Source organism: Crocodylus siamensis, chromosome 2, assembly GCF_052110815.1.
Source record: "Crocodylus siamensis isolate JL-2025a chromosome 2, ASM5211081v1, whole genome shotgun sequence".
In the NCBI taxonomy this organism is placed as follows: domain Eukaryota; kingdom Metazoa; phylum Chordata; order Crocodylia; family Crocodylidae; genus Crocodylus; species Crocodylus siamensis.
Window position 1 is genome coordinate 238,296,715 of NC_143396.1, and position 25,358 is coordinate 238,322,072.

At 38.8% G+C, this 25,358-nt stretch overlaps 1 protein-coding gene across 4 annotated transcripts in view; it reads left to right on the forward strand.

The window, feature by feature from the left end:
- MEIS2 (Meis homeobox 2) overlaps positions 1-25,358 on the forward strand; it is a 214,264-nt gene that overhangs the window by 44,161 nt on the left and 144,745 nt on the right. For 2 of the 4 annotated variants that reach the window (XM_090033513.1, XM_090033512.1), the window contains 2 exons: positions 3,508-3,609; positions 14,446-14,591. In XM_090033513.1, coding sequence (XP_089889639.1) covers positions 3,508-3,609; positions 14,446-14,591 — 248 coding nt within the window. The remainder of the gene's footprint in view (positions 1-3,507; positions 3,610-14,445; positions 14,592-25,358) is intronic. The other 2 variants (XM_090033515.1, XM_090033514.1) reach the window with 1 other exon arrangement.

Genomic DNA, 25,358 nt, shown 5'->3' on the forward strand with positions numbered 1-25,358 from the left:
CTGTGCAGCCCACAAAGGGGCACCACTGCCCTCACCCCACCCCTGGCCGTGGGAGGCAGCGGCACAGGGTGGTGGGTGGCAGCACTTCATCCTCGCCTGCCCACATACCCCCTAGGGCCTTCTCAGGTACCCCTGGGAATATGCATACCCCTGGTTGACAACCCCTGACACAACCCACAAGAGAAGGTATACATCTCAGCACGCTATAATATAATATAATACAAACAGTGTTTTGTAATTGATCAAGGGATCTTATTCTGCAGAATTCCAAAATGACTATTAGGCAGTAATAAAGGCCTGATTCTGCCCATGTAAAAGTCAGTGGTTCTGATTCTGTATCCCCTTGTACACTGTGAAACTATTTTCACATCCAGAGCGGTAATCAAAAACAATTAATCTTAATTCTTCCCATACTAATTCACACCCCTTTGCCCTGGTGTAAATGGCAACAGAGTGGATGGCAGTAAAGAATGAGGTCCGTAACCTGGCTTTATTTAATGAGAGGAGGAGCAGGCCAAATTAAGAAGTGGTCCAATTTTGAAGTATTATCACAGTCTATATTCAGAACCAACTCTAATTTATGTCTCTAGAATTTAGGTGTGAAGAAAGACTGAGGGAAAATAGTGTAAAGCCTTCAGGATTTCCTCTCAATAGTTAGTGAAAAAAATTATCCAGTATTTTTTTGGAAGATGCTAACCTGTTTCCTTAAAGCCTGTTCTTGTTCAGTTAAATGGAAATATTGCCATTGACTTGAATGCAAGCAGACATAGGGTGGAATGTATGCCTTTCCCCAAAGATTATTTCCATATTATTGCTTTCTGTTTTATTTTGCTATACTTTTCTAAGGACAAGGAACACTAATCACTTTTATACTCCCTTCCTAAAATATGGGATCTGAAACAGAACAACAGAGGTTATAGAAAATACTTTCAGAAGTTTGAGAACCATGGAGTGGTCAATATGGACCAAAATGAAAAAGAAAACACTCAATAATGTAATGTGAGGCAGAAAAAGTGATGGTGATGATGATGGGAATGATTATGATGATAATTTACCTTGCAAAGTTTTACTTCTCAATAATCTCACGGCTTTTTTTAGTAGAACGTGTACTCCTGACTCACTCAGTACTGAAAGCTTCCAGCTTCAGCAACTTAGTAACACTGCCTTTGAATCAATGACAGAAAAGAAATAGAGACCAAATGCCTTGCGTCTCAGATTGGGATATGGGGAAAACTTATGGCAAATATGCAAAAGGAGGGAATAGGAAAGCAGACAAAGAAACAGGAAAATCTAAATGGAGGAAAGCGAAGGAAAAAAGTGGGGAAAATTAAGAAAAGAACATGTATTATCTCTTAGGCGCTGAGGAGATTACCATCTGGTGATGCCATAAAATGTTTGGGTTTTTTTTATTATCCATAACATGGAATTATATTGGTATATGGCAGTTTAAGAAACTTAAGGAAGGCTACAGAGATGCCAAAAGTTTGAGAACCATCATACCCAACAATGCCCCAATACTAGTATTGCAATTAGTATTGTAATTCTCAGTTGATACACACACACACACACACACACGCACACGCACACACGCACGCACACACATATACATATGTATGCATTTCACAAATTAGCTTAACAAGATGACATTTGTAAAATTAAGGAGAAATATTTTAAGTATAAAATTACTGTTTTTCTTTAGTGTGTGAGTACAACGTTCTTTATTGATTAAACATTTTTAAGATGGAAGTATTACAAGAGACAGACTACTGTTTTTCTGTATGGGGCATGTAGCTAGACTATATGAAGTAGCTCCCAAATGCAGTATATTTGGGAGCACAGTTTTCTACTACTACAGTGATTCCTAGCTAGCCAGACCATGACAATTCTGTTGTTCTGGGTCACCAGTGAATACCTCACTCAAATGGTGCAAAGTCAGCTGGTTCTTAATTTTTTATCTCCTCCAGAGTGCATTCACTGACTTTATCACTGAGAAGAATGACTCCCTTGCCTAGTGTGATCAAGATCTGGAAATTTGCTGCATCAGCATATTTAGTCCAGTCTGCTATTTGATTGGTGGGGCTCAGATCTGATCTTATGACATACATGTCAGCTGTCTATTAGGCTGGTTGAACCTAAAATAAAAGCCTTCCTGGGGAGAAAACTCAATTGCCTCTTCCACCCCTTGAAAAAGAAATGTCTACAACTTTGTTCAATAGGACTCATTTTGAAGCCCATCAAGTTAGGTCCTTTTTCACTGGGGGTGAGGGACTATAGATGATATAAGTCACCCCATCTTTCAAGGAACTGATTTCACTTCCTGTCCCATGCTTCCTAATGTGGTGAAATACTTGATTCAAATCAAATGATAGAGAACAGCACCACATTCCACAGCGGCCCTGTCATTTCTTGTCTTGAGCCATGACCTTTTAAATAGACAATACTAAAAACAAACCAATATGTTGCATCCTTGGCATTCTCTCTCCTCTGTTTCCAGCAACAATTCACAGAAGTGCTTTGTAAAATCCTTCATTTCCCACTGTTTCCACTGAGTTGTTTTACTGCTTTGTGTTCATTTTAGCTGACTACTCAAACCAGGCTCAGAGCAGAGTAGGAAGATGACGGTAGAGGTGGTCTCTCTTTTCCCTTTTTAGGTCTGATCTACACTACAGCCTTTTTCCTACTGGCAAAATTATATGCCCATAATCACAGCATTCCAGCAATACCAGGTCTCTGACTAAATAAGGCTTTGACTACCACCCAGCAGCCAGCAGAAAAGTCATATAGACACACCAATACCTTCTGCTGGCTGCCATAGCCCATTCAAAAAATGTATTTTCACTGGGTGCAGTATACACCTTGCCAAAACAGCTGATGAAGTGCAGCTCTGCACAAATTCTGGAGGCAGAAACAGCTTAGTATAGAGGAGGCTTTATTACTCTTTGCTGCACGTACCTGAAACAATCTCATAAATTCAGTAGGAAGTGGAAAGGTGAGATGGTTGTGAGACTACTCAACGATTGGTTATTTTTGGAGCTTGCCAACCAGCATTCCCCTGTCTGCAGCCTTGCTTCTTTCAGTTCTATAATTTATATGCAGTAAGGACGTTTTAGTTTCATAACTGAGGCTAGTTCCTAAAAAGTTAGGAATAACAAAGATGCTTCAGCTCTTCAATGTTTGCTCTTAAAAGTGTTAAATTGTTTCCTGAACTCAAATGTAATGTTTAGGAAAGTCTTGTAACTATATGTAAACCTCTAATACATGTAAGCGGTTGAGATCTATAAATCCTATGTTATTATCAGTGTCCTTCAGAATCATTACCCAGAGTTATTGTGGACTGATCCAAAGCATGGTTTTGTTGGGCTTTGGATCAGGCCTTTTACCTCAGTACCCTCAGCATGCTAGCTAATACATAAACAGTATTCTTAAAGTACAGGGTTTGACTGAAACTTAGAAAAGCAAAGATTGTCAGTGTTTCAACTTAACCCTTCGCATTCTGGCATTTTCCAGACTGCCAGCCAAATGAACACTTTAGGAGGAGGTGCAAATATATGTCTGCAGCACCCAGAGAGTTAATCCACCCCATTGTGCATAAGTGTTGGAGCTCTTATGGTATGTAAGATCCAAAAAGTTTGGAGTTATTTCATATTTTTCTTAATATACATTCACAGGAGGCATCTTGCTTGGTGGTGTATTTGCTGTGAATGTGTATCAAGATTTGTATTATGAATAAAATACAAGTTTATATGCAGTTTATCTATAGAGAGTGCATGGTAAGGCCCTTTGTAACTTTCTCCTATTGATGCACAGTAGCTACTTTTAAACTTTTAATATTCACCCATCCTCAGTTTTTGTTTTAAATCCCAAAACAGATTAATTCACTTCATGGAATTGTGACCTAACAAATGCCTTTTAATGACTGAAGATTTTCAGGAGCAAAATGTATTATATATATCTTTAAGGAGCAAATGTCTATGTTACACTTTCAGCCCCTAAATTTTAAAAAAGAAATGGTTATAAAATTGGAGTAAAACTGAGCTCTTTTATACAAGATTTCAGCTGGTACAAATTTTATAGCTGAGTCACAAGGCCCTAAAGAGAGGAACTTCTAATGCAATCATTAATATATCACTAACTATGGCAGCATTACTGTGTACCAATGTAAGAAAGATGTCTATTTAAAAATATCATCGGTATCCAAGTGGTATTGGTATTATTGGTGTCGTAACAGTGGCCTATTCAAAACTGCACTTTATTTAAGTGTTCTATTGTTTGACTTTTTCAAGAATTACAGGGGAAAGGAGGTGTGCTAAAGCATTATTTTCCTTTTTGTTTTCACAACTATGAATGAAGTGAATAAAATACATGCATGGTTACCTTTAAAAACAATTTTGAGAATTAGAAATGATCTACCCATTAAAAATATGGAGAGTACATCTTCATATATGAATAACAACTGCCAAATATTACATTGTAAATATGAATAAGCTAACTTTGAACATAATAATGAGGTTATTTTAGCTACAGGTAGAATTTTAATTGGACTTATAGTTATTTGGTCCACATTCTTTGATGTCATTAATATCACTGATAACAGAGTTAGGAAGATATCAAGAATAGCAGGTAATAGTTACGTAAAACAAAGCTTCTTAGTTCGTACCCATTTGGTGCTATCTCGGATTGAAGTGGTTTTTTGGTATTCATGCTAAAACAAAAATAACAACACTCCAGTTATCAGTGAATGTTAACAAGATAGAATAGAGGGCAGGGTAGAAAAAAGAAAATAAATATTTTTCACAAAAAATGAAGAACATTTTTATCCTCTAGACTGTTGATTCAAAGGATACTTGTTGATTCAAAGGTTGCAGCTGGTATTCTTAACAGATAACTATGAAAATGCTAAAATTATGGCAAGAATTATTACGAGAAATCCTTGCCTCTCACATCATTTCTGAACCATTGCAGCTACAACATCTCTTTTACACTACCAGCAATATTACACTAAGAGTATAAATAAGGAGAGATTTAAAGGGAATTTCATTTAGACTTCAGCAGAAGGACATTTTGTGTGACAATGTTTAGCATGATTAAAAATTTAAACAGAGTAACAGCTATTTACATTTACAGTTACTTGAAAGTAATTACTAAACCAGACAAAATACTTAGATCATAATTTAATACTGTTTTCTTCCAGAATAGGTGTCAAAAACTGTGCATAAATTTCACGATTTTCGCTGAGGGGAAAAAAAAGAACTAGCTAAAATAATGTAAAGCAAGTCATTGAGCACTTCCCTTCCACACCAACAAGGTGCAAAGTGACTTTCACTTTTAAGAGGAAGAACATCATAAATTATAATTAACCACAACTATTAATGTACATCACTTTTAGGAATCATGATGTGCTTGCATGTTTGGTCAAACAAAACATGAGTCTTGTCCTACATTCCTTCACTAGGCAAACCTGAAGTCAGTGGCAATGCTGCTTGAATAAGGAGTGTGTTGAATGGCCATTTTGCCAAAATAAGAGCTAGATTGGACCCTAGGTTTGTAACAGAGACATTTTGCTCTGCACCTTTGTTGACTTCTCAAAATGGCTTTTTTTCCCCAACTTCAAGGATCTTAATTATAACATTTGCTGGCTCAAAGATTAACATTTAGTATTCTAGGAAAGGCTTTTGGACTTCAGTAACCTGATCAGCATGGTCTTCTTTTGGTCTCTCCCTCTCTCTGGTTCTTTGTATTGCAGAAGAGATGATAGTATCTGGCACATTCCTTGGATGACTTGAAGATAGCAGCCTTCTGTGTTTGGGGCTGAAAGATTGTGAACTCTTATGTTAGCAGAAATGCCACACAGGGGAGGTGAACAGAACATTAAAAAAGCTTTAGCTTTAGGTAGTGCAGTGCAAGCAGAGTTGAATTTGAGAGCTGGGACTTAAGTGGACATTTGTCCCTGCTTTCCTCCTTAATAAAATCTGAGTGTTAACTGTGGATAAGGGCATTTGAGAGATCACTAAAAATGAATCATTAGAGTGCCCAGAAGAGCTTTATTATGATGTACTGTGAAGAACTTTAGAATATACTATGTAGTTTTATATGTACTTATCAGATGCATGTATGAGTTACTGAGTATTACAAGAGTAAATTGTTTTGTCCTTTGCTGCAGAGCCAGAGCAGTTCACTGAATTAAAACTGCAGACTAAACTTTTAAAAATCTATTTTTCTATTACCCTGTGAAAACGACTGTTGATAGAAACTGCAGCCTTTAGCAGCATCAACATTTATCACATATAAAATTTGAAAAAACAATTTAGCATAGAAATACTGAATTGGATTAAGAGTTAGAATGACCAGAAAGTAATATCCAGTTTGAAGGCTGGCTCCCCAATATGAGGGGCCTAGAAATGTCTCAGAATTATAGCTTAGTGGCTGACCATAGTAGCAAGCACGCTCACAGGAAGAAGTCTATTCCCATAATACAACAAAGATGTTACTGCTGAACAGTTGACCAAAATGAAAAAGCTATGGAAAATAAATTATTAAACTATATTATTATACTAACTTGCCAGCTCAAAAAAATGCAGCCACATTTACATATGTGTCCATCTGTCTGTTTTTACACTTTATGTCTCCAGCCAGTGGGTGAAGTGGTTTTAATCCAAGCTGCAGTCTGGTTTTCCTCCTAACATGTTATATTTTCTTTTTAATGTGTAAATTATCTGTAACTGGACATACATTTCTTTGATAGTAGCTAGTGCTTAACTGTCCTTTTAAGTAATCTCATCTAGGTAGTTTTAACTGGAGTAAGCAGTAGAGTTCTCTATGGATAATTTTTGTTAGTTAGCAGATTGTTACCATCTCAGTGTTGCTGAAATCTCTAATCTTGGGTCAGCGTGAAGCTGTGGTGGTTACAATCCTGTTGCCTGATGCAGTGTGAATGGAAGTGCTTTCTGTCAGAAACATGTGGTCTCTTCAGTGGAGAGCCTGCGTAAATCCTGTGTAAATAGAGGGAGGCTAACAAAGGATGAGCCCCTGCAGCTCAGAGCATTTGGAGCCATTTGGGGGCTGAATTTGCTAAATGCTGCTTATACCGCCTGAAAAGTTGAAGAGAAAGGAGCATAAAATCCCTTCTTTTTTCTCTTTCTGCTCCTACCCTGGGGGGAGGGTGTTAAGGGCCAGAGAAGCCCGAGGTAAGCCTATGAAGACTGTTTTTTCAGTGCTCTTTTGAGTGTGAAAAAGGTGGCATGGGTCACTGTCCCCTCTTTAATGTCGGAAAACCCACACAGTTAGTAAATGTTGCATGTAAACTAAAGCATTTCATCTCTTCTCCTGCACTCCACGGCAGTGGGCCATGAACTAGTCACTTGAAAATCACAGAAAAATTTCACTTTAACATGTCCAAATAGTTTAGCATAGCAGGATGGTAAGAGAGATCAGTAATTAGCAGTTTTCTTTACTGCTCCCTATAAACATAGTGGAACATTTTCTTGCACTTACTGTGAAAAAAAATGTTAGATTATAAAGTACAAAATCCTTAATCTGTTGATTGCAACAAGACTCTAAAATATTACATGCACACATGATAGCCTTCCCCTAAAACAAAATATAAGTATTTGCTTGACTTTTTAGCTCATGCAACTGTTGGATAGCTCTCCAGGCACAAAAAAAGCACCAGCCTTAAAAATTGGTAGTTATGAGCACAAAAACCTGCACCTTTCTCTTGATTTCAATCTTAAATTAAAAAAGAGTGCCAGGAAAATAGAAAGAGGAAGTGGAATAAACATTACAATTCCCGAAGTAATTTTTGCCTCCCCTTAACCACCAGCTATTTTTGAGGTATTCTAATGTTTGCACAGTATATGCAAACATTAGAATACCTCAAAAATATCATGGACATCTTCCCCTCCCTGAAGTCAACAAAGCAAAGTATTTTTAAGTACTTCATTGAAAGACACAGACTATAAAGATATAGGGACAGCAACAGAAAATGTCACAATGTACATTTTTTATTCTCCCTCTTGTGGTCAATATACTTCTCTCATATTTTCCCGGATAGATATATAACTCCTTCACCCACTGCTAAGTGTCATGAGGCATATAAAGAGCCAAATTATTCCTTACTGAGGGGAAACACACTCATGTGCCGCTAGAGAAGAAGACTGGCTTTGTGGTTGAGGTACAGGGTGGGAAATCAGGAGATCTCTGTTTTGTTCTTAGCACTCTCAGTGATTTCCTGCATGACCTTGTAAAAGTCACTGAGGGCTATTTTCTTCAGGGGTCTTAGGTGGGTTCACAGTGGGGAAGTACAAGAAGTTTTCCTTTTACCAGCCTTTTGTGGCCTTTGTAAAACAGTTGCAATCCTTGGAAAGTACAGGCAGGATCTTCTCCTTGCTGGTGTTGGGAAGCAGCATTCCCTCTAAGATGCGTGGTGTGCACGGCTGCGCAGATGCACTCATGCCATGCTGCCAGGTGCACCTGTGCAGCCACGCACACAGCGCAGCTTAGAGGGAACACTCTTGGGAAGCCCAGGGAGGAGGGGCTTATTCCTGACACCTTCTGTGCTATTTCAGCAGCAAGTGAACTAGTGCTGGAGGGGCATAAAATATACTCTATAAAGAGGTGAGGTAGTGCTGCATGGCAGGAGCTCCTGAAGCCATTCTACTATGGCTTGCTTCTTAAGGAAACTGTCTAGTCTGGGGGTTGCCAACTGGAGATATGCACACCCCCAGGGGTACTTGAGAAGGCCCTAGAGGGTCCGTGTGGGCAAGTGGGGATAGAGCACCACCACGCACCATCCTGCACTGCTGCACAAGTGCTGCCCACCTGGCCAGATGCGGGGGATAGGGGAAGCTCACACACAGTGGGTGCTGCCGTTCGGCATTCGGCCGCATGCCACCCCTCCTCCCCGACTCCACATCCAGCTGTCAGGGGTATGCTGCTCTGTGTCCAGTCGCTGGGGGTACACTGATCCAAAAAAGTTGAAAACTCCTGGTCTAGTCCAATGGGGACAACACTTCTGGCAGGTGTGCCACAAATTAGCCATACTGCTTCCCCCAGTGCCATTCTGATCTTCTTCCCCAGCCAGATCTGCTGCTCTGCTTTCTGATTCCTTCCTTGTGTTCGCTGCCTGAGTTGCTGCTTTGCCATCTGCTCCCTGCTCTATCTGCTGCTGTGCTGCCCGCTCCCTCCCCATCTGCTGCATGCCACACGTGGAGGCTGCCCATGCCATTGGTGGCACCTGTGCTTCAGTTGGCCACCCCTAGTCTAGTCCATCTCAGTTTCCTCATCAGGGAAATTATTACTGCTCAATGGGGGTGTCAAAAGACTAAACCAATTAACATCTATATTGATAATTAATTAATAGTAGAGCCTTGTAAAGGAGTTGCAATCTGCTGAAGCACTCAGGCTACTAGTTTAAACCAGTAGAAGGAAAACAAGGCATTCTCAGTGAGGGGTCCTTGATGCTGGAACTGGCCTTCCTCCTACCTTAATCCTCTAAAGTACAGATTTTGTGACCTTCAGAGCATGCTGCAAGACTCTTCTGTTTTTTTAGGCTTCATATGGGTAAGTGGGCTGCCCAGAGTTTTGGGGTAATTCTCTGGGAGTGGAGTTGGTCTTATTGCTTTATTGAGCTACCTATTTAATTATGGTTGTAAGGCTCCCAGAGCTCCAGATGGGCATATTTATAAATAAAAATAGATAATTGCTGATGCAAATGTGGGTTCACATGCACATTCCCACACATGTTTTGTACACAGACACTTCATTAAAATGCATGAGGCCTTGAATAAGGTTTGTTTAAAAATCTATATTTGCACTGCACCATATACATACAATTTGCTTTTTCATTTCCAAAACTCCAGGCATTGGATCTGTACTGTTATCAAGCTTTTGTACTTTGTCATGAACAAGTTATCCATGCGGCTTATTCTTTTCCTTAAAGTGAAAATTCAGTTTCTTCCATGTTTACTGAAGAAATTCTGTGAAAATGCCACATGAAAAGCCCTCGAAGCAGCACTGAATCTTTGCCCTATTCTTCCTTTATAGAGGAACTAGGAGTGGGAGAATATTAACAACATTGGCCCTTATAAGCTATATGCCAACAGGAGGATCATGGACTACAGTGTAGTTAGGCAGCCCCTCAATAGGATCGAGCTCCTCCTCTGTTCCCTGAGGAGTCTTTATGTCAATGGGCAATGGTCTTGACTACATGTTGTAGTTAATGCACTGTAATAGAGGGTACAGTTTACAGCACCCTAGCCACTTCTTACAGTGTAGATACTTTTAGTATGTACCAGGAGCGTCCACATGGGGTGTTACTATGGAGTACTATGGGTACATACAAGTTTAGGACTATCTGAATGCTTGGGTGTGTAAGAATTTGCAAGGCTTAGGACACCCAAAAAATGGCACTCCCCAACTAAAGTTAGTTTTAATTGAACAAGAACTAACTTTAGATCTGCATGGGGTTAACCCAGCTAAATGACTGCTTGCATACATTTCCAAAACAGCTATTCTACTCAGCTCCAGGGCTATGCTATTTTTAACCTGCCTCCCCCAACCCCAGCCAGACTATTTTTACTGCTGCCCCCTGATAAGTCCATCCCCCCCAGACCAGGCAACCCCTACCACAGACCCGCAGACCCACAAACAACCCCCCAGATCCACCAGCCCTCCCTCACACCCACTTTACTCACCTCCAACTCCCTACACCTCCTCCTGGCAAGCAGCAAATTTGCACACGGCAATTCCAACTCAGATTTAGGCAACTTAAACTAAATCACCTAAACATGGGAGGGGTCCTACAAATGCTTGTTCTCACCCTAAGATGCTGTCTCTCAGAGTGCACTAACTCCTTGTGTAGATGAGCCCTATGTCTCCAACATCCTCCATAATGAATGACACAAACACATGCCCTTGGGGTAGATATTTTTCAGGAACTCCGCGCACAGTTTCCCTTCTGCAGAGGTTACTGAGACAACTAAATAGTTTTTTAAAAGCTTGCATGTGATTTTAAGCAAGTATGGCAACATGCCTAATTCTCTGTTGGCTTGGATCCTGCCCAGTCTTTTAAACCTGCAAAACGAACCTGAAAACCCAGGCACCCTAAATTCTCCACTCATATTATGCATTATGTACTCTCCTTGCACAAGAGCAAATGAATACACAGTGTGCAAGGCAGTGAACAATCTGTTCCACAGTTTTTTTGCTGCTGTGTGATATGGAGAGAAGGCAGGGGGGCAAAATATAGTTGGAGTTTCACTGGTGTAAATCCAGGGTTAAACCACTGAAGTAACAATATCCCAACAGTTAGGGCCTGCTTGTACCATTCTTATCCTTATTCAGTGAGGCTATTCATGCAGCAAGAATGGTAGAACTGGGTTCAAAATTATTAAAGTACGCTTCTGCTTTTACAACCACTTTAAAAATAAAATTGATCTAATCTGAGAGAGTTTGAAAGTTTGAAAACCTGATTCTGATCTGTTGCTGGTGTAATTCCTTTGAGTCCCTTGGAGTGACTCCTGTTTCACAGTGGAGTAACTGAAACTAGAATCATTTCCTCAGTACTGAAGGAGAAAATTTTCTATTCTAAATGCAGGAGTCAGTTAGGGCCTGATTCAGCAAACCCTTCCTAATAGGAATAATGTTTATTAAAGGGAACGGTCATTTTGAAGATATGGGTTTGCAGGATTTGGACCTTAAGTTTACATGTTTTGCTTAGGTCCTCTACACAAACACACACCCATGCAAATTGCAGAAATGCAAATATTACAGTGACTGTTCACTGATGAATTTGAAAGTACTATATGTAAATTTCCTTTCATGAAGTGATGGAAGAGATTAAGGAAACATTGTCTCTCATCTCTTACACCACTGATTGAGTTGAAAAGGCAATGCAAGCTTTAGCTGAATTTTCATCTCCTGGGTTATTATTAGCCTTTTAAAACAAATATATTCACAACCTCTGCTGCAGGTTTAAATGATGCTTTAAGACTTTTGCTGACTTCTGCTGTTGAAACACATACATACACAGGGCCACGTATGTATACATAAAGGGAAACAGAGACTGTGTTTATATATGTGTGTAGTGAGCATTCTATACTGAGAAAAGGAGGAAGAGATTGAAGAAAAGGAAGTTTTCTATCTTCATGCATGCTATGCATACACACATAGATTTTACATAAGGAGACAAAGATATCTTTATCTACATGATATATAGACAAACAGACTGACTGACTTCAAACTTGCACTTTCTGTGTGGATTTTTTTCCCCCCAACTCCGGGTACTGCTTTTCAAAATTGCCTCAGGCTACAGTACAGCACCTCAGATCCCCAAGGCCCATTGCCTGGCTCCTAATAGCCACTCTCCATCTGTGTCACATGAACAGCTGATGAGATAGCTCCAGTGTCTGTATTTTGGAGAGCACATCCACCCAGGTTAAAATGCTGGGGTTGCCAAGGAGCAGTCAGAAGCCATTAGTGTTTGTGAGAATTTGCCTTGCAGCAGTTCCTTGGCATAGTGGAAAGTGTGTGTGTGTGTGTGTGTGTGTGTGTGTGTGAGCGCACGCGTGTGTGTGCACAAGAGGGGTAAGGGTGGGGCAGGAGGAAGGAGTTCTTTTTAAATATCCAACAGTTTGAAAGTAATTGGTTTGTTACAATGTATAGGACCTGGCATCACTCCTTCGATTATTTTGCTGCCATTTGACTCACCTTTATTTATCATTAACAGAAGCCAGAACGAAAAAGAGAGCAGTGACTTAAGGGTCTTGCTCTGATGTTTGGGCAGATGGAAGGAAACTGCTCTGCCTTGGGGCAGGGTGGTTGTAATGAAGTGGCCTGTCAGTCTGTAAATAGTGAGGGTCATCTCTTCCATGTGATGGAGGGTATCACATTGCAGTGAAAATGGAAATGTCAATAAAATTAATCTGCCAGCTCTTTGCTGTGGCTTTTCTCTTTCTCTGGTCTGAGATGTTTGGTTTTTATCAGAGGGGAGGAAGGGGAGGAAGGGTGAGTGGGCACGGGGGGGTAGATGAAGCTGAAATAAAAGTTTTGAAGCAAATGGTCTATATGTAGTAGTCATGTATTTGTTTTAGTAGAACTAAAGAGCTAGAAGAGGCTCTAGGAATTAGCTCGTGGATCTATAGCATTCCTCAGGAAGCTATGGAGCGTCTAGCTCAGGCTACATTGAGCACAGAGTTTATTGTTTTAGGCTTTCTTGGACAAGGTTTTTACTTAGCATGGGATTTATGGCATTTACTGCTAATGAATGTCTATTCTTAAATTACAAAAACCACCGTCTCAGCGCAATTCCCAGATGTCCTTCCAGGACCTCGGCTTCTTAAACACCAGCAGGGAGCATAAACTCTCCACTTCTCTGTTTTCCTCTTTCGTGTGGCTCCGGGCTAATGATGTGTAAGGAAAACACAGCAATCTATAAAGTCTCAGTGCTGTCCCAGTATTCTTCATTTATTTTGCATTTGATTATGCCACAAGTCGGATCTTGTTTCTTTCCTTTTTTTAAAGTTATTAGTTCAAATATTAATGTAGGAATATGGCATATATTGCTGCTCTTGATTGATGCCTTCCCAAAAACAGGAAGACGTGCTCGTATGAATTTTAAGAAAGTAGGGGTCCTGCAATGCCTTGCCAGAAGAGTTTTTCAGATACATAATTTAGATGCCCTCCAGGCAGGCTTTCAAGGCATTTTTGCTGGAGGGCAAGAAAAAATAACTATGACTGTTAAAAGTAAATGATTTTTGCTAATGCACAATTAATGCCAGGGAAAAGCACAGAAGAGAAAGATGTTGGTGGAAAGTTCTGATTAAGTGAGCACCCTACCTTGATGTGCATCTTTCTTTTTTAATGATAATAATCACTGATGCAGAGACGTGAAAGTTTTTATGTCATGCAACTGCTATGTGAAGGGTCATACAAGGTGTATGTGTGTGTGTATGTGTGTGTGTGAGGTAATAGTTATGGGGAGGGGCTGAGATGACAGTGTGTTATGTGCACTGAACAGTGACACAGTTACTGTCACCTATGCAGAGGGCCTGGAATATATAGACTATAGAACATTTAACTTGATTACCTGCAGTATGTATTCAGTATGGTTGCAGGGATGCATTTATAGTGAATGGGTTTTCTTGGGGCAGGTTTTCCCATATTCAAATCCATAATTGACAAAGAGCTATTGCACTATGTCAAGCACACAATTATAATTGAATTAATGATATGTGCATGTGTGAGGCACAAAATTAGTATTTGGAGAGACATGGTTTCTAATTTTTGCATATTTGTATCCGCACTCATATTTAATGAGGAAATGCATGTGCCTGGTGTTCTATCAAATCAAAAGAAAGTTGCATAAGTGTTCCACTAATACATTATACCTTTTGGTTTCTTTTTCTTGATTATTATGTATCCTTCCCTCTGTTTTATTCTTTCTTTTAGGAGATGGTTTAGACAACAGTGTAGCCTCACCTGGTACAGGGGATGATGACGACCCAGACAAGGACAAAAAACGTCAGAAGAAAAGAGGCATTTTCCCCAAAGTAGCAACAAATATCATGAGAGCATGGCTTTTCCAGCATCTCACAGTAAGTGGAGACCAAAAACAAAATAGATACCTGTTTAGCTGCTGAATAAGTTTTATTCATTATTAAAGATCATTTGCCGCCCAAATTTTCTGGAGGGTATTAGGGCTTAATTAATGCCAGTATTTTTTCTAGAGGTTGTTTTTTTTTTTAACCTTGGCTCTTGGAATCATGACAAATTATGAATCTGAATATTATAACACAAGATCTTATCAAGAACAATACCGGTCTAGAGGGTAGCCATTTTACTTTGCATTCCAGCAATTCCAATATTCCAATAATAAAAACTGTTTTGAAAGATTTTAAAGATAAAAGGGAATTTTGCATTTAGATTATAATACATATAAATGACAAAAGATGTGTGATTCTGCCCTCCAGACTGGATTACTGTTGGCCTCTGTTTACGTAAAACTGCGTGTGAGGAAGAATGCAAGTTTCCCAGTCTGTGTATTCTGACGTACAGTGAAGGATGCAAGAGAAGTCAGACAAGCAGCTTGCAAGCTTGTCATGTTAGTTTATATGAGCAATATGGAAGGCTTACAGGTTCTCTAATTCCTCTGTTCTGTAAAATAGAGATTAAAGCACCTTTTTTTAGCTGTTCTTCAAGTCCATTAACTTAAAAGCTAGCCATATTCACTTCTGGGGGAAAGAGATTAAATATGTGAAAAAGCAACACTTTTATTAACAATCCATCTTTATCTTCCTGTTTGCAATGGGTTTTATGTGTTGGTGTACTGTTGACTATTAGAGCTTCACTTAGGCATCAAAATACATTTCTAAAGAAGACCCAGGAGCTCTCTTGTACTATATTAGTCATATGGAAATAATGGAAAATGGTAAAATTATCCACTGATTTTTTTCCCCCTTTGCTGTTAATTTGTTTCCCACCCAATCTGTTTGGGCTAACATCTAAAGAGATTATAGGCCACAAATAAGGGTTTCTTTGCAATTCCTAAAGTTAGACATTTTCATAGCAGCTGACATTAGTGTCATGATTCCAGGACAAGGTACCCCTTTTATTTATGGTATTGAACTGCTCTGCTGGTAGAACAGCAAAGGGGGGGAGAAATAGATCAACATTTCTAAACCATCATTTTGATGTAAGAACATTAGTAGCAAACTAAGATACATTGATCTGGCTTGTGGGGTCAGGATTAGCTAAAATAGCCAGTGTCTTTGCTGGAGTAGTGGTTATTCTTGCCTCCCAGCTATGGCCATTTCAAAGGTCAGGTGCCCTGTACCCACTTGGCTCAGAGGAATTAGACAGAACATGAGTCTCTGGGCTGATTACTTAACCAAAGACAAAATAATGAGTCCTAAGCAAATACTGACTAATTGAAAGGGCTGTAAATCCATTACATATTGGTCAGGGATAATCAGGAGTATTTAATCACTTTTATCTATTCAGGAGCACTGAAGCTGCAACAGCAAAGCCCTGAACCTTGCCATGTGCTTATTATTCTCATCATTATCAAAATTACTTCACAGCTGTTCTTTGCTACATCACCTCAGCTGGAGATTTACTAACCTGTAAAATGTTTTTAATTTGGAAGTCGAGTGAGTGTGAGTGGAAGGTTTTTCATATTTAGCTGTAGGGTATCTTTAGAGGAGTAATGCAGGGAAACAACTAAAACTGGGGGCCACAAATAGTCCATTTTCTTTTCTACAACACTGTATGTTCATTTCCTCCACTGGCAGTAAGTTTGCAATATCTGGGTTTTCTTCTTTTTTCCTTTCTTCCTTGTGTGTGCACTGAAAGCATTCAACACATGCTTACTAAACAATCAGCTGCCTCTCACTTATCTTGCGGAAAGTCTCCCTACCTTTGCCTTTTTACAATTCCCCCTCCCACCATGTGCTTCATCTCAGATGAATTGAGGAAGTTCACCAGCTTTGATGAGGATGGCCCTGCAAAAAAAAAAAACCTAAAAAAAAAACCTTTTACCTTCCAGGCTTTAATGAGTTTGCAGGTGCTGAAAGATTTACTGTGCTGTAATTCTCAGACCTGAGAACTGATAATGGAGACCCCTGACTAGTGCAATGTAAATTCAGAAAGATTCTTGCCATAAGCACACACACAGAAGGAAGAAAACTCTTTCTTTTAAAGATCCCTCGCCTTTTCTCAAATTAGTTTATTCATTCAAAGTGCAACACCAGCTCTACCAGAGAGGGAATCTATGATGTACAGAGTATTGTTTCAAGTAAATTTCTTTACAAAAGGAATCCATGATTCAATGTACATTCCTTCATTACTACTCTAACCTTATTCCAAATCAGTTTGTCCCTCTTTTGTGCTGTATGACCTGTTCTTGTATTACAATAATCCCCTGATGTCCCCTTTTTTCTTTCTTTTTTTTTTAAAGAAACTAATTGAATTATCTCATTATTTTAATTTGTTAAGCAAATGTATTTTACATCTCAGGATGTGTTCTTAAAGAAGGGGCTGCTTAGGCTTTGCCCCCTGAATGAGCCATTGGTGCATTTTGACATTCATGCATTGATTAAGAAAAGGAACATAAAAGACCTCTGGTTGTATTTTTTTTTCAAACACCCAACCAGCATGGAGCAACTTTTTCCATAAGCCACAGGGGTCTCTCTACATATGTTCTCAACTGCAAGCCATTGTCACCTATTCTGAATACCTCAAAAGGACAAATAAAATACTAAAGGCCAACTGTAGCAATTGTTAGCTGTTAGTCTCAATATGACAAAAATCATTAACCTCTGGTTTTCCTGGAAAAAGAAGCAGTTTCAGTCCATCTCTAACAGTTCTGACTAAGCTCACAGATTCTTTTAGGCTGCCGAATTTAGGGGGAAGATAAATCAGGTCTAAGTAACTATATTTATTTATTACTTTTCTTTAAAAATAATGCTACCTTTTCCTTATGCAATATTCAGGTATTTTATAAACCTCTGTGGTAACCGACTTTAAAAACTGAGCTGTTTCTTCATAGAAGCTTAAGTGGCTTTTTGAAAAGAGACAGGTGCTTAAACTCTGGCATGGAATTAATGTATCCTACAGATTTTTTCAAATTTTTCTTCTTCACTTGTCACCTTTTCCATTTTGCAGTAACTTTAATTATATTAGAAGTAAGATACACACACGCGGTCTTGTTGATAGAAATCATATGCAAAGAGTAGATGCTTCTATCATTTTTTGTTCAGTTATTGAGATCTGTCTTAGATTTAGAATTACAACAGTACAGGAAGATGAAAAGATCTGAGGATGAATTGGTTGGAAATGTATATGCTTTTTCTGGATAATGTCCAGTGTTTGAGAAAGTAAAGGAAATCCTAGTCTGGTAGTATAAGCTTTTCAATAGTACATAAAGATTATGATATCAGAAAGGTAAACCTGACATTAAGGCTGTTTTTATTTGACTTCAAAGATAGTTAAAGAAAAGAAACAGCAAGAAATCTGACCCAAGCCGAGAGTTTATTCATAGCCTTGGAAAACTCTTTTTCCTCCATGCCAAGAAGCCCTTAGTACACTCAATTAGTCGCTCAGACATCTCTGCTTTCCTCCCTCAAGTGCTCCCCTATTTGCCCTGCAAAGAACATATTTGATCATGGAATGAAAACAGGAAGTGCTCAGACACAAAGACACCCCTTGCTCACATCAGTTTTGAGCTAAAGGTTTTCTTATTAACGACTATAAGGGGGGAAATTCTGTTTTAAAAGGGTAGAGGACCTTTAAAATCTACGTACATAATCAGAACAGAATGTAGTCATAACGGACGTAATTATACCATTTCATGGACTTGTACCTTTGGCAATTCATTCAGCAGCAAAGGATACTAAGAGCTATACTTTTAGTTCATTCAGTATGCTTCATCTTTTTCCTCTGGTGTAGAACTGGTAAAACAGAATATGCACTTGCCTTAGTGGCACTTATCTGGAAGGATCCCCTTTGTTAAAGTTGCTGTTTTCTACTGTTTCTTTCCTTAAAAGTGTAAGGATGTGTATTTTGACTAAAAATACAATTGCCTTTGGTACAAAAATACCAGACATAGCATGTAAACTAAGCATTACATAGTATGAATTGCTGACTCAGATTCTCAGCTGAGAGCAATTTGAATGGTTCCATTGAAATCAATAGGATGATACTGCCTTCTTGTCGACTGAAGCTCTGGCCATATCTTTTAAAACAATATAGGGGAAATAGGGCAAATATGATGTCTGGATTTTAAAAAATTACATCCATTTCTTTCCTAACCTTGTACAGTTCATGGACCAAATTCAAAGTTTTGGAGTAAATCATTTCATTCCAACTGAATGGACTAAATAGACTAGAATTTTTTAGTTTGACTAACATCTGGATTATCTGCGTGTATAAACTTTGCATGGCCTATGACATACAGGAGATCAGACCAGATGATCTGATGGTCCCTTCTGGCCATAATCTCTATGAAACTGATTTACCCCTGGATTTACATTGATGTACCTGAGATAACAATCTGGGTTATATCTATTTAAAAGGATTTGATCACCTAGTTGTGTAAGTATCTCTGTGGAGTTACTGTATGGTAGTCAATATTTTCATCATATTTAATCTCTTGGTTAGGGGGCTGGACCCAGTGATCTCTCAAGGACCCTTCCAGCTCTGATATCTATGAAATCTATGAAAACAATAGAACAGAAATCATATGACCAATACCACTTCTAACATTTGGGTTCAGACAGCTCCCATTCACTTCAACACACTAAATCCTGCTAGGGATTTGTGTTGAAGGATTTATTTATTTATTTATTGGGTGGGGGGGCGGGACTAGCAAGACATCTATCACTCTACTTAAGTGAAACAGTAGAGCTGTAGCTTCAAGATAAATCCAGATGCCTGGTTGAGGAGAAGGAGGAGCAACATCCACCACCAAGTGCTTCCTGGCAGCTTCGTGTTTCACAGAGAGTTGCCAATTTAAAAAAATCCCTGAATTAAATTGCTCTGTGAGCTGGGAAGCCCATGAAAATGGAGGGGTTTGGTGGGTGTTCAACTGAATTTTAGTTCTTGTATGAATTGTGCCCTATCTTTATATATATACCAGTGAAGAAGAACAGAGAGATGGAAGGGGTTCCCAAATTGGTCGGTACAGGCTGACCTGTATCATGGGTCATAGAAGTAGAGAATAGCAAGCTTAACAAAGCTGCTGTTTCCTCTTCTGTGCAGGTAAGGGAGGGAATGGGAGGAAAGTTAGTTAGAATGTGATGCCAGGTCTGCTTGTATGATAGTATCACTGTAAGCTTCCCATAACACTGGGCTTGTGGCAATGCTATAATTTAACTCCTAGTGCTTTGCAAAAATCAACTAAGGATGAACTAACAAAATCACTAAATAAACTAACTAAATTATAATTATAATCATACTCTATGCATTATTATTATCCCCAGTTTTCTATATGAATAACCTCTAGGTGAAAAGGTTAAGTGACTTGACCAAAGCCCTTGAAAAAATAAGTATCAGAATATAGGGTTCATTTAATTTTAGTTCTGCATTCAGTCCACTAGATCATGCTGCATAACTATTGATCTGCACGGATTGTTCAGCAGAGAATCAGGCCTAGCTGGCAGCTGTTGTAAGTCTTTATTATTGTTCCTATTTGGTTACAGCAATGCCTATGGTCATTTAGGGACCCATTGTGCTAGATGCTGTAGGCACACCAGAGTAGTCTTAGCTCTTGGGTGAACAATAGGAGCCTGGACAAAGCTATAAAAGAATGAAGATGGGAGTCTTTGCCAAATGATGCTACCTCCTCCCACAACGGTTCCAAAAGATCAGTCCCAGGTGAACAGCGAGTACATAGTGAGCATGTTGTGATCCTTAGTTGTCAAATAGATGCCAAAGTTTCAACCTCAAGGATCGTTGTTTTTAAAGTTGCCACCTCAAAAGAAAAAATTGAAATATTTGTTTTGTTTTAAAAATGGAATTTGCAATTAGTCTTGACATTTCTACATCTACCGTCCCTGGAACAGGGGACACAGGGTCATGGGGCTGTGGGCCTCAAAAGCTAACTCTGTCTCTGAGTGGTTAATTTAATCATCGTTACATAGACATCTGCTATTTCTACTTAAAAATTGATGCTTTTGTGACACAACGATCCATCTATTTAGTGCAAAAGCCTTAGTGATTAAATTAAGAAAAAACATATTTTTGCTAGGCCATGTAGTATAAAAGTGCCATACGGTCTTGCACAGGCAAAAAATTGAGAGAGAAAGAGAGAGAGAGAAAGAGAAAGAGAAAGAGAAAGAGAGAGAGAGAGTTTTAAGCTCTGTATTGTTTTCTGCTAGCTGGGGGAAAACATCTGTGAATTGTTTGAACTGAACCTTACCAGGGACTGTCTGAATCTGTGTCATCTCTGTTTAATTTCAGGAAATGATGTCACAGTACATTAAATAACAATGCTGTGTGATTTATTTTTACTTGTACATGCTGTCCTAAGCATTTCTGTTACACAGCAATGTTTTCAATTAACTGTAAGCTTGCACTTTTAAAAATATATTCCATAATGCTTTTTTTGGGGTGTGGGGATGGTTGGTGTTTTAGGGGGTCACCAAGGTTCAGGGCTGTCTAATGGTTATATGCCCATTTGTCATGTGGTTATTTGTACTTGGGACTGTGTGTCAGCACTGTTATATCACCCATGGCAACCTCCAGGCCTGTTGGTTTGTTACAAAGCATGTCGGTGGAAGAAAAACTAAATATTCTAAACCTATCAGTCAAAAGAGCTATTAGATAGTTATAGTGAGGCCTACATACTGTAGCTTCTGCCTTTAACAAACTTTCTGCACTCCCCCTTCTTCTGTAAAGAATAGAGGACATAAGTCAATTCTGTCTGCCATCTGTCGCCTTTTTAGCTGTTCCTCAAATTAAAGAGACAGTCCAAAATTGAAATAATCTGATAGAATCATAGAAACCTCATGTGTAAATTATTATATTTGCATTTGAATTTTAATTTCTTGTATTATTTTGAAGGCTATCTTTATTGTATTTCTCTGGAGATCAAATATATCATATGTTTCTACTTTAAAAATAGCATTCTCAGGAATGTTGCATTTACAGTGTCACAGAGTTGTTATCTGGTAAGAGTTTAAGTTATATATAGGGTGAAATTCACACACACGTACACACACACACACTCCCCATTCCCCAGTAATCAAGCCTTTTTCACAGCATTTTGCAGGGGCCGAGAAGACTAAATGTCCTGTCCCATTTCCACCCACCCTCAAAGTAGATGAGGGTCTGTAGTGGAGTCCTTTTGTACTCCTATGAGGATGATTTGGGTTTTTGAGTCTACATAATAGACTTGTTCTAGGCCTGCTATTACACACCAGCCAATTAAATATCAGCTTGTTGCCATCTACCTCTTCCATGCAACAGTCTCCCTCTTTTGCTACTGTGCCTGCATTTCCTCCTCCTCCCTATGCAAAGGACAGCATGAGACTTAAGTAGTGCAGAGTCTTTCTCAAGCCCTCTGCAGCTGGGTGAATTTCATTAATGTGGCATATGAGGTCACCCATTGCCAAACCATCAGGCAACATGGCTAGATGAGAGAAACAAATGTTATTTCCCAATTAAATGTTTTACATATCATTTTCAAACAAGGAATTACTGAGAACAGATAGTAACTAAAACCATGTACATAGCACCATTGATTGAAATACCTCAGCTGAGCAAGCTAAGAATAGTAGCCTAGCCAAAGATAAGATCAGCCAGTGGTGTTTTCTGGTGGTTCTTGTTAGATAACAAAAGCACTGCAGAGTCAGAAATCCAGCACAGGAATTAATTAAAAAAGAGAGAAGACAGAATATGAAAGTCCAAGCAATAAAAGCCCTATAATAAATGTAAAAAGAGAAAAGTAGCCACAAGAATTCATTCATGTAGTGTTGAGACTTCAAGGATTGTAAAGTAAAAGGGGATTTAACTAAAATGTATGCAAATGTGAATATCCAACTGTTTAAAAACTCCAAGAATGCTGTGCTATTAAACACTGTGCAATGCAGTCTGTGACTATTAAGGTTACAATTGACTAGAGGTCTAAGTTCTTCTGAATATCTTCAAGTCATGTTAGTTTCTACACTATGTAATAGAAAATTAATAGTTTCTATATTTCTATACAACCTTTATTTTTTTCTATCTATGGAAAAATATTGATGTTATTTGTGTAAAATGATCCTGTCAGTTTAGCCTCAGTATATATTTATTTAAAACCATCTTTTCAAGATCTATGAACAGAGTAATTGGTTTTAAGGAAAAGTTTTTTTTGTAAAATTAGAGCTATATTGTAAAGTATGAACATTTCTGCAGCCTGCATGCACAGTTCCAGAGTGGCTATGAAACAGAGATGTGTATTCCCATTGCTACTTAATGAAAAGAATAGTTTATGGCAGATAATATTACTTTTGGTTTCATAGAGTTTGCCTTAAGTTAGGACACTCAGAATCCCAGTGAATTACATATTTCAGAGTTGATTGGCAACAGTTGTTTACACTAGCCAAAGAAATCACTGGGAGCTTTAAGGGTTTATTATTGTCTTAAAACATAATAGCAAAACTGTTTTCATGCTTTTACATTGCTATTTTTATTTTTAACTGCTAGTCCCAAATCTGCCAGAACTATTTTGAGTTGTTTTGTCTAATAGTGGATGATAGGTTGTCATGTTACTGTATGATGGCATAAAGATTTTTTTTTAATCTTGGTTTTACCTTTTATTATGGTATTTCAAAGCAACTATTTGTAGCATTTGACTGCCATGCCCATAAAATGTTTAACACCTCATGACACACTATTGCAGTCTGCAGACAATGAATTGGACTTTTTTAGCATAGTAAAAATGAACTATATGTTTTAATTTACTATTTTAAAAAATCTCTAGGAATTTATTTGCTTGTTTCCAAGGAAATTTGATTATCATCTGGATTACCTTCTGCTTAGACTGAAGTACATTTTAAGTGGTTCCTGAATATTTTAAAGTGGAACATATATTTGCCTAAGTTGAACAGCAAAGGCAAAACTGCTGTTCACTATTTTACTGCACAAAGAGAGGAGCTATTTTGTAAGATGGCAAACTACTCAAGAGTACTCTGAATCATGTTATACAGATTTCTTTTTTTGGCAGTGGGGGGTGCGAGTGGGTGGAAAGGGGGAGATTTTGCTACAGTGTTACCTGATGTTCAGTAAAGTTACACTGGCCTTTATTAAAACAGCTTCTCTTTTTTCCCCAGGGGGGCAAAAATCAGGTTTAAGTTCATTGTGCTAAAACATTTGTAAGAAATTCTTAGATTAATACCCACTTACATGTGTTATTTGGGTTGTGATATAATTTTAAGGGAGCTTGTTAGCTCCCCTTATTTTAATGGTAACTTTTAGCCCTAATATAATATGTGAAATGAGACAATGCCATACCATTGGCCTTAATTTTTCATTCTAGTAGACCTCAGAGATTGCAGCCACTAATCCATAAAGGCATAAAGGCCTGCACATCTGGTCACAAAATAAAAAACTTCTTTAATGAATAGCCTGTGTGTAATGTTCCCCTCTCATGGCCAAACCACATACTGCTACTGCTAATGTGACCTCATGGAAAGAGCAGTGGACTAGTACTCTGGAGACTTGGGTCCCATTTCTGACTTGTTGGGTGACTTGGGGCAAATCATTCAGTCTTCCCCACCAACTTAATGATGCAAATACTTTGAGATCTATTGATGAAAAGTGCTCTGTGAGACATTATTATTAGTGATTAGCTGTTCATAGAAGCCTGCATTTTTGGCTGATGACAGATGTGTGCACGGGGGGAGGGGAAACAGTGCTTTTACTGGAAGAGGAATCGCATCAGTTTGACCTGACTCCCCTGTGTCTGTATAGCTCGTGCACTTCAGCAGGGCTTTTTGGAGTTTTTATCTACTAGCTGATTCAATTTGTGAAGGTTACTGTGGTGGAATTACTGTGCAGGTTTTTGCAAAGCAGTGGCCCGTATTGGAATTTGAACCCTAGTAGACCTCAAAATTCAGGCTCAGTTGATCCAGCAGCAAAGCATGTAATGTACCATCTAGGTCAGTGGTCTCCAAACTTTTTTGATCACACACCCCATCAGTAAAAAATTTTTGAGCACGCACCCCCAATATATGTTTATTCATATAAATAGAAATAGAAGTTCTAATATTTTCTTCCCGCACCCCGATGGATCGTCTTGCGCACCCCCTGATGTGCGTGCACCCCACTTTGGAGACCACTGGTCTAGGTGTGTTGTATTCTCCACAGCCTACATTGCAGATAACAGTATTTTATTGCTACCAGCTGTTTCAGCCCAAGTGGTAAAGGCCTTTTTGTTTGTGGAGCTCTCAGGTTCTTGTCTGGTAGATGGCTTATAGTGGGGATTATATGCAAATCATAGAGAATGAAACTGCCATGGGCATAATGTTGCCATAGCATTTTAGGGAATATTGCTGGTATAACCCCATTGTACTAAAAGAGGGAATTTTTCAAAATGTATCCATCTTGGAAAGGTCCGTAAGAGCCTCTTGAGCATTCTCGGTGGGGAAATGGTGGTTCCCTCAACCTCAGATACTCCACTGAGATTGAGAGAAGTTAAATACTATCCTAGCCACCAAGTTGGTGGGATATATCTATAGATCTATCTATCTAGCCATATAGATAGATAGATAGATCTATAGATATATATCCATAGATATATCCCACCAACTTGGTGGCTAGGATAGTATTTAACTTCCCTCAACCTCAGTGGTGTACCTGAGGTTGAGGGAGCCATCATTTCCCCA